At 40.2% G+C, this 10,400-nt stretch overlaps 1 protein-coding gene across 1 annotated transcript in view; it reads right to left on the bottom strand.

The window, feature by feature from the left end:
- Window positions 1-281: 281 nt before the first annotated feature.
- Window positions 282-10,400, bottom strand: part of ZFPM2 (zinc finger protein, FOG family member 2) — a 425,771-nt gene continuing 415,652 nt past the window's right edge. Inside the window, exon 9 of the mRNA XM_067537378.1 lies at window positions 282-3,743. Coding sequence (XP_067393479.1) covers window positions 1,252-3,743 — 2,492 coding nt within the window. The 3' untranslated portion in view covers window positions 282-1,251. The remainder of the gene's footprint in view (window positions 3,744-10,400) is intronic.

Raw genomic sequence — 10,400 nt, 5'->3', positions numbered from 1 at the left:
GGTGTAAATCAGTGTGGTTCCATTGATTTCAGCATGTTGAAGTACAGCCCTTGTTCTTCAATGTTCTTCTTGGTTCCAATTAAAGAAATATCCTGCTTATAATAAGCTTCAGTCTGCTCATTCTCTCCTTTTAAACTGTTTGCAGAGATATTTACTTCTCGTTCAGAGTGTACGATGCTAGCCTGTCCCCAACTTCTCACTTAAATTTTTTGATAGCTACATCCTTTGCAAACAAAGCAAAACAAATAATTACTGCCAAGCATCTCCAATGATCTGGAATTTTATTCCATCCATATACATGCATAGTAACAACATTTGTTGAGAAATTATTTCTATCAGAAGTAGAACATTATCTTTGTGATCACCAGTTGCAGTATTGCTACTCTTATATTTAAATATATCTTATATATGAATTAGATTCATACTTGCAGCATTTGAGTTTAGGGTTTCATTTTAGACTGTGCCTTTCAAAAGATAAAACTGATTGATATGACTTCATTACTTACAATACTGCTTCCAGTAATTTTGTTCATTCTTTATAAAGTATTGCATTTAACAGCAAAGTTTTAAAAATTGAGACAGAGATGCATCAGCGAAAGAAAATACAAGTACTATACAAGAAAAAAATTGCCATCTTCATTTAACGTACGTTTCAGATTAAGAAAGTAGACAGAAACATACTGCTACATACAAATGCAAAGCCTAATGACTAAGGTACTGTATCTGCTAAAATATAAAGTGCAAACTGAGCCCAATAGTTCAAATAATTGAAATTTTAAGGCGACCTTTACAGCATAGTTGAAACTTTTTTGCAAGTTATATTTTAGCATATACGTATATCTGCAACAGCATATAAGAAAAAATCAGGATACACAAGTGCTTTTGAAGCTATTTCTAAAATGCTTTTCTGTATTGTTTGTGACTATTTTCTTTAAAATCTACTATACAGTGCAAACCATATGTGCTACACAATAACTATACAATAACATTACAAATGACTTTAATATAAAGTTTTTAAATAAAAAATAACATAACTACAGCTATGAATACTGCTGGTAAAATAAATTAATATTTTTGAAAATGGCACCAATAATACACTTTACTAATGGACTGTAATGAAATTACACCTTGAAGTCTTCAACTCAGCAACAATGAATTGTCTCCTGATTGTCCAGATGTAATTCAAACAGCTTTTTTTTAGATTGTATGGAATAATATACTAAACACAAGTACCAAAGGTGATCGATCGTTTCATTTGACATGTTCTGCTGCATGTGACGAGCAATAAAACTTCTTGTGAGTTATAAAGTTTGAAAGGTTGTTGAACTGGATGTCACACAGTCGGCAATATTTCCCACTGGTTGGGGCCTGGGTAGAACCATTCACACCTTTTGCTATACTTGACAACTGTTCCTCTGCTGTAGGAATTGCTGGAGAGACATTTTCGTTTGCTGCTAAAGGATTCTCAGAGATCCAAGAGGGAGACTTGTGCCCATCTTCATGTTGAGGATTCTGGGAAATGTTCTCTTGTTGTTGGTTTGTTGCAGGCCTTTCCTCCTGTTTTAGTCCACCATTAACTATTACCATGCCTCTGTTTTTTGGCAATAATGGAAGAGACTCTTTCTTCTGCACAGCGCACCCGTTTGAAGGTATCTGGCCTTTAGGAGATTCACCTTCTGTATTTGTGCTTTGATCTAAATCAGTGTTATGAATGACAAGAGAACCAGAAATGTAATCACTTGGCTTTATTCCATAATATGGAGAAAGCTGATCTGCTCCTTTAGCTTTCTTTATTGCTCCAGGGTAAAGGCATTGTGGAAGAAACAAATGTTTGTTTTCTTCTTTTGTAGCAATAAGCTGGGCTGCTTCACTAAAGACTTTAAGTCCTTGAAGAGTTGCTAAGTGTGTAGAAAACAAGTTTCCATTAGGAGAAGACTGTTTTGAGTTTCCATTTTTCTCACATTTGATTATGCTTCTTTCATAACTGACATCAGGGCTGTTTCGTTCACTTTCTGGGTTTTGAAACACTTTGCTCTCAAGCTGTCCCATGTCGTTACGCTGATGTGCAGTGACAGGGCAAAAATTTTGCTTATGGGCAAGGTAGTTCTCTACCTTGTTAAAACTGATCTTGCATACTGTGCACTCATGGTAGTCCAGCAGTCTTTTTGGAGAAGTGGATGTCCTATCTGACTGTGATAAACATTTTTTGCTGAGATCTATTGGTACATCCATCTCCAAGCAGGAAACTGTGGCGTGTGGAGTGTCACACTTTGAAACTGGAATACATTTGTTAATGGACAATGAATTTTCTAGATGCTTTGAGACTATTCCTGGAAAGATATCACACCGTGGATGGTAACATTCTCCAAGACCTTCTGTTGATTCTTGAGTAGATGTGCAAGGATTGCCAAGATTAGCCACTTCAAGAAATCGTTGCTGAACCAGTTGCGGCCTTTGCTCCTGCTCTGGTAGGCACATCTCATACATCTTCCTTCGCTTACGTGTACGCATTGTTCTCTGCATAGCAGGCACTTTGCTGGAAGCAGATCTCTTCAGTGGAGGATCATGGCGTGTGGCACAATAGTACTGTTTGTGTACCATATATGTTTCATGTCTGCTGAAAGTAATATTGCAAGCTTCACATGTGGTTTTGTTGGGATCACTTTCCCCTTCTACTAAAGGAGCATTGGGGTTCTTCACATCAGCAGGTTTTCCGTTTAATTTTTCATCATTGCTGGTTGCAGCTGACAGCTTCTTAGCCTGTGCTGAAAAGTCTTTTTCATGACCCTTACTGTTTGGACCAATCAAATCTAAGACAGTAGAGGAGTTGATGCAAGATGTCTGAAGAAGTTGATTCTCTGCATCGGAAGTGTGAGGAGTTGTACTCAGAATGTTTATGGAACTTTGACCATTGTTGGGACTTATAGCCTCAGGCATTTTTTCCGAAATGCTGGAAAAATCTGGTGACTTTGCCATCTGCTGCCATCGGCTACTGCAGTAATGCTTTTTATGGACCAAATAGTTGTCCAAATTGTTGAACGTTATGTTACACTCAAAACAAGTAGCTCCTTTTGGCATCAATGGACTGTAAATAACAGGAGGATAACTGCTACTGCCATGCCTCAGTCTTCGATGGACCAGTTCAGACATTTTGGCTAAGATCTCTGAAGCCTGAGGAACCACTGTGATGTCCTGGGGAAAAGCAAACTGAGAGAGAAAAGGTCCCATAGAGAAAGAAGGACCAATATTAGGCTGAACTGGGGATGAGGCAAGTCTTGGGCTAGATGGTTCAGACTTTATTTTAGTGTATGAAAAGCTTTGTTTATTTGTTGCAGGCTGCGTTTCTGGTCTCTGGGCTGGAAGGAAAAGTGGAGTCTTTTTTTCACATTTGTCAAGCTCAGTATCTGAACTTGCATCCTTAGTCTGCATGGTCTTTTGGCTCTGGGCAACTTCATTTCTGTTCAGAAGGTCTGTGGCTGGCTGCAAAGCTTCTTCAGTACCACTTGGAGAGTGCTCGATGTCACTTTCTCTCTGCAGCTTGTTGCCAGAGACATGTAGCTCTTGGTGCTGCAGTAGCTCCCTCTGAGTTTGGAAGCCAAAATGACAATGATTGCATCTAAAGGCAGCTTGAGTGAGATGTGAAAAGAGGTGCTGATGAAAGTTAATCACAGAGTCTGCAGTGTAGTTACAAACTGTGCATTTCAGACTAGAACCAGCCGGGAGAAATTCTTCCATTTTCACTCCTATGAAAAAGATAAATAATACACAAGTTAGGGTAATTGTTTTCCCCCCACGAAGTATAACATGAAAAGCAATCACATGGAGAATACAAACATCATGAGAACAACTCATTTTCCTCTGGTGAAAATGTTCTGTAAGTTTCCTCCCATATTGGCCACTCAGGTAATGCTTGAATCAAGACAAAATCCCTTTCCAACAGATTGCTATAAAAAGTTGCCAAAAGTGATCAATTGTGACTACATATGCCATGAAATGGCTCATTTCCCATATTGAGTTCAGCATGGATTCAGCATTGCAGATAAGAAGCAGAGAGCGCTCCAGTTAATAAAGGGAAGGAGAGAGTAGGGGAAGAATAAAAATAGATCAGACTCTCTTTAAATGGAAATGCCAAACTAACCCATTCCAGGTTTAGAAACAAGCAATTTCCACTTGGAAGAAGCTTGTTGTTCCCCCATAAATCAATAAGCATTGGGGTCTGATGTTCCACACAAGGATATATAGTAGAGGCTACAGAGAAATCAAAAGGCTCAGGAGCATGTTCTCTTTTCTCTGATCACAGGAGCATATCCAGGCAATATTCTTCAGATCCAGTCCTCAAGCTCAGAGGAGGCCTATAAAGAGCACTGAACAATGATCTCCATTGCTGCTGGTCAGTGCCTGCTTGGCTGAGATGGCTTGCCTGTCTGCGAAAGAAGATGCAGGGCTCTGGAATGGGAACTCGGTGGGAGGAGGGTGGAGAGGGTGAGTCCACTGTGAGGAAGGAGAAGGGCTTGTCTAAGAGGAAAAAATGTCAATGATGGAAGTGCCCTTTTACCTATACTTTCACCACCTATACTTAATGGCCGCGTGCAGTTATTGCAGGTGAGGAGTAAGGCTACGATTTTAGGATGGAAATTTTTAGTTAATTTCATGGCAGAGGTGTGAGAAAAAATTGTAAGTCACAGAAAGGTCATTAAATAATGCAGTTTTTGCGACCTCAGCATACATGTCCAAGAGTAAGGTCCAGGAGAGTGGGGGGTTGAAGAGTGAGCCCACCCTACACTTACCCACAGTGGTGGCTCTGGTCTTGTGGGGTTAGGCCTAGCTGCTCACTCTGGGTGTTGCGACCTTGTGCATGAGGTTGCAAAACCACTGATGTTTGGCCCATCAATCCCTCTGTGGATGGAGATGGGAGGGTGGACGTGCCAAACCTGAGTGGCGCTGTGATCCCACACACCATTCAATTTGGAGGCAACACCACTCTGTCTGGGGGCCTAGACAAATGTGTTTTTACAGCTATTTGCAAGATTTCACAGATGTTATTAAAGTTCACAATTACTGTGACCAGCATGACAAAGTCATAGCCCTAGTAATGAGACATATTTTTCTTAGATATGAACTCACCACATCTCTTCCTATCAAGTGCAGTGTAAGAACAGAAGCATACTCAGAGCCTATCCACAACCTCTGGAGAGAATGAGAATGTGTTTCAGGGTGTACTCGAGCTGAAAATGCTTAGATAGCATAACTAAGGCCAGAGTTCTCTGCTGGAAAAACAATGATAGCCTATATTGTCTAAAGAGGAGTCTAGGGCTTCTCTGAGTTTAATGAAGAAACGTTTGGACGGAAAAATATCTGTGTGTGATTTAGATTTAAAACACACACACACATACACATACATATATATATATGTGCATATATATGTGCACATGGTCAATTAAAATTGGGTTTACAGATGCTTTGTGACACTGGAGCAGTGCAGAGCAGTGAGTGTCATGGTGAAACTTTAGCTCAGGCTGTGGAAATGAATACTTTCAGAACTGGACATCCCAGCTTCAAATACTAGTGGTGGTCAAAGTGCCCTGTGACCATCATACATATGGGGCTTGGCCAGGATATGAACTGCTGTGGGTGTCAGATGCTTAGGATGACTTGCCTGAGGAAGTATGTAACTCACTGGTTAGTGTGTGTTCTATGTCCCCCATCACAGAGGATGTGGGTCTGTTATAGCACCCAGCTAGAGCCCAGTTCTTTAGCACAAGCTGTAGAAACTTGTAGTTTTAGCTGTGTAGTCCCTGGTTCAATTCATGATGTCTGCCAACATGGCAGCTGTCAGACAGGCAAACATGGCAACCATTAAACATTCAGAAGAAGTTCACACAGATTTTGCAACATTATATTTAGAACCTGTTTAGAAGCAGGTATAGTATCCAACACAATGAGATTATCCCTCACTGTTTTCAAAATGCACAGTGGAACAGTATCTAATTTCTATCCCACTATAGTTAGGTAGAAAGCACCTTGTTTTACGATCTGATCAATGGGGTCCTAATCCTTCAAACACACATGAGTAATAACAATTACACATGTAAGTAGTCCCGATGAGTTGAAAAAGAGGGCTTTGACTTTTAACAGAGACCTAAACAAATTATCCAGGCCACAAGAATTTCACTAATCTGTCCATAATTTCTTATACAAAAATAAAAATGCTATTATAGCATACGAATTAATGTAGCATAAGGTAATACATTTCTACATTAACTATGTGGCAACTTTGTGATATATAAGTAAATTTCCATGGTTTCAAGGGTAAGAATATAGTCTCTACAAAAAAGTAAATTAACTGAATGCTAAAAATTGCTTGGTTCTGCATTCAAAAGTCAGGCAGTGACAAAGTTAAGTTTGCATTCTTCACTGTGACCCGTTATATGTATTCAATATCAGATAGTCTTTAATGACAGGATCACATATTAATTCTCAGTTAATACAATATAATATTGTACACTTTTCCCTGAAGCCTAAGAAACACACTGTAACACATATCTTTTCATTTTTCTACATCTACACTAACTTCCTTGTCATCAAAATGACACAATGTATTTTACTACCTTAGGGTAGACCCGTAAAAGGATTTAGGTACCTAACTGACACTTCAGTTGCCTGGGTTCAAATTTAGCTCCACAAAACAACGGCTTAGCTGCCACCTAATCTTGAGCATTTCTACTGGGAAGAATGTGCAGAGTTGCCTAAGTCCTGACGCTGCCAAATCGCTTGGTGCCTAGCTCATGCCTAAGCCCGGTGGGATTCATAAACTACGTGTTCCCCACACTATTTTGCCTGCAGGACCCGACCTGGTAGGTGTGCTCAGAAACCATACCCACCCCTCCCGCAAAAACCAGTGGGGAGAAGGTAAGTGGGGAGAAGGTGGTGTCCCTCTTATACCTAAGTGTTTATACTCTCATGTGGGAAAGCCCGGTCCAAATCCCCACTCTTCCTGATTTGGAACAAGGAACCTGAATCCAGGTCCCTCATCTCATCTCCCAGGTAAGTGCCCTAACCACTGGGCTATAAGAAATACTGGGCTGTGGCTCCCTCATTTCCCCTGTTGAAGCTGTTCTGCTGTGTATAAAATACTAAAATATTCACTGAAGCAGAGACTGGAACTTGGGTCTCCCAGGTGCATGCCCTAACCACTGGCCGATAGATTCATTTTCTCTCTGGCCCAACAAATATTTAAATATTTTAATCAATAGTGGAACAGCTCCAAGAGGAGAGACTGAGCGTATCCTAGCTCAGAAAAGCCTGATGGGTAGGGGCCATCCCTGCTTCAGAGTGAGGATTCAAATCTGGGTCTCCTGTATCTCATCCGAGTGGCTCTAACCACTTGGCTATTGGGTTTAAGGGCACCACCATCTCCTCTACTGGTTTTTTTTTTTTTTTTTTTTACAAAAAAGGGCTGACTTGGCTTAGGTGCCTAATTCTTGTGAATGCTGAATAGAGATAGGCACCTCCCTCCCTCCCAGAATTAGGCACCTTTGAGGGGTAGGGCTTAGGCTCTGCCCCACTCTTTGGCACTTCCTACTGGCTAGTTGAAGCAGCTTCTGAATCCTATTGTTAGGCACCTAACTCTCCCCATGGATTGCACTAGGAGCCCAGGCTCTCAACTAGGGGCTGTGCATTCTACTGGGCTCACGGCCCAGTGTTAAATGTTAAATTTGCTAAATGTTAGGCAGTGCTGAGGCTAAGTTCCCTTCATGCATTTAGCTCTCAAACTTTTTCTGTGAGTTCTCTTTTCTGTAAGTATGCATTTTCATCAGTTTCTTATCCATGCACTTCATATGAACGTCTCAAGTAGCAGCACATTCAGGGAAAGAACAGAAACATATTGCACATTTTCACTCTTAGACTGTACTGTTAGCCTGGAAATGGAATATGTTATGGTTTACAATGTATTTTCATATAAATGACTTTCAAGGACATTCTTTGGCATACACAAAGTGGGACACAGAACTACAAGATACTAACCTGAAGTTGTGGGGAAAATATAATAATATTCTAATATAGTTTTTGAGAAACAGCATGCAATGACACAATTAAAGATGGTAATTTCAATGTATATACACACTGGGGCAGAGTTATGCCTGCTAATTGTGTAATCTGGAATTACCGGGCTAGACAACAGTGGAACCCTTTGTCCTTTAATAGGTCCACAGTGAGAGACCCTCTCCTGTAAATCTTGGGTGGCGTCCAGTTAAGACCATAGTGCATAGGGCTGGGGCTACCTCTTGGAAAAAAGCCCCCCTAACTCCTACTTACCTAACAAGGTACACAGAAACTGTTGGAGAGCCCTTACCTCTTCCCAGGCACACCTTAGTATCTGCAAACTTCGCATGTATAGTGGAAACTTCAGTGTGGAATGTTCTGTGCATTCACAATTTATGATTTTTCAAAGGTACTAATCTGATCACATCAAAACTAAATTTCAACAAAACATTTGGAGATACTTGATAATGGATCTAATTCCATGCCAAATGTCAGCTTTCCAATCAATGGGAAGTAATATCTCCATATTATAAACAGGGGCACCGAATTCAGGGGTTGTGATATGGTCCAAGCGGCAGTCAGCATCAGATCTGGAATAAGAATATAGGAGTTCCTAATGCCTATCCTATGCTCTAAATAACCAAACCTCTCAAGGGACAAAGCTTTACACCTTTGTTTAAATGTCTTAGAGAATCTAGGCCATTAAATGACCAACAGTTTGGATTTATGTAAATGCATGAGGAGATCAGATAAATTCCGTACTGGTAGGCTAGATAAATTACACAGATAAACAGATTATTTGTGAGAGGTGCATGGACTGTATACTGCCGTTCAGAAATGACAGACTTCTTAGGGCAGGTCTACGCTACTGCTTAAGTCGATCTAACTTAGGTCACCGAAGGGTGTGAAAAAGACACCCCCCTGAGTGACATAAGTTACAGTGACCTAAGCACTGTCCACACCAATGCTATGTCAGTGGGAGATGCTCTCCCACTGACATAGCTTCCGCCTCTCATGGAGGTGGAGTAATTGTGCCAATGGGAGAGCACCCTCCTGTCGGCATACAGCGTCTTCACCAGATGCGCTACAGTGGCTACATTTGTGCAGCTGTGTCAATGTAGTGCTTCTAGTATAGACCTGCCCTTAGTAGTATCTACTTCCAGTGCCTGATTGTACTGCTTACATTTAGAGACTCACTGAAGATGATAAGGTTTGTAGTGATTAATGTTTAAATAATAACTAAATCTCCAGGGGGATATATTGCACTTACCACTGTGAGAATTTAGGTGCATTTCCAGAGCTCTTGCATTAGAAAAACTTTTGGTGCACTGTGGAAAGGGGCAGACACTGGATATCTGATGAGCACTATCTTCATTCTCCTCTGACAGCTGAGCCCCCTCTCTTTGCCTCCCACTGCAGTAGTACATGAGATGAGCCTGCAAATTCCGCTCACTTCGATACCAAATGCCACAGGATTTGCAAGGGAATATATCTTCTACAAGCAAATATAACCAGATCCAGGTTAGCCACAGTGCATTCAGCACCAACAAATAATACGACAGGCTTAAGTCCTTTCATTTTTCCATTAAAGAAACACCTTATTTAATAAAACGTTGACAAGGCAGCCACAGGTTTCATACAATGTCTTTTGCAACGACAAGGGAAAACATTTGTTGCTTTGTTTTACAGGCCAAAATAAATTTATAAAATAACCAATTAATATAAAGCACTGGCCGAAGTTTTTAGCACACCAAAATTTTTTAAAAGTAAAATAAAATTAATAATTTCTGGCAGAAATGCAGTCTCAAATGTTTTATAGCACCATGAAAATATTTAAGAGACATTTTCCAACTACTTGGACCCTGATCCCCAAAGACTTACACATGTGCTTAGCTTTCAACGTAGAGGAAATGCACTATGAGAGACGTCATCTGCTACGGGGCCTGGCCCAAAAGAGATAATGGGGGATGGAACTAAACTGTCATAATGCAATGTACCAGAAACAAATGCAGTTCAATGATTTTTTTAAACTAATTTGAAACAAAACATTAGAGGTTAATTTAAAAAATGAAACATTCTGATATTGGTTGAACTAACCTGAAATGATATATGTCATTTAGATTTTCCTGATGGAAAGTCAAAATTTTTCATTACAATCAAAATTTTCCTGCAGAAAATTTCAATTTTGTGTAATCTGCATTTTCTGTCAGAAAAACATTCTGAAAGAAAATTCCCAACCACCCTAATTGTTAGCATTCGTAACAGGAATGCCAGCTGACTAGAACCCATATCCAGAGTGCAGATGATCTTGCTTTGATTTTCCTTATATTTTAATTTGATATTGCTATCACTACCAT

The sequence above is a fragment of the Emydura macquarii genome, unplaced genomic scaffold, assembly GCF_026122565.2.
Source record: "Emydura macquarii macquarii isolate MOO-44397 ecotype Brisbane River unplaced genomic scaffold, CSIRO-AGI_Emac_v2 contig_383, whole genome shotgun sequence".
In the NCBI taxonomy this organism is placed as follows: Eukaryota; Metazoa; Chordata; order Testudines; family Chelidae; genus Emydura; species Emydura macquarii.
This window is presented reverse-complemented; position numbering and strand designations above follow the sequence as displayed.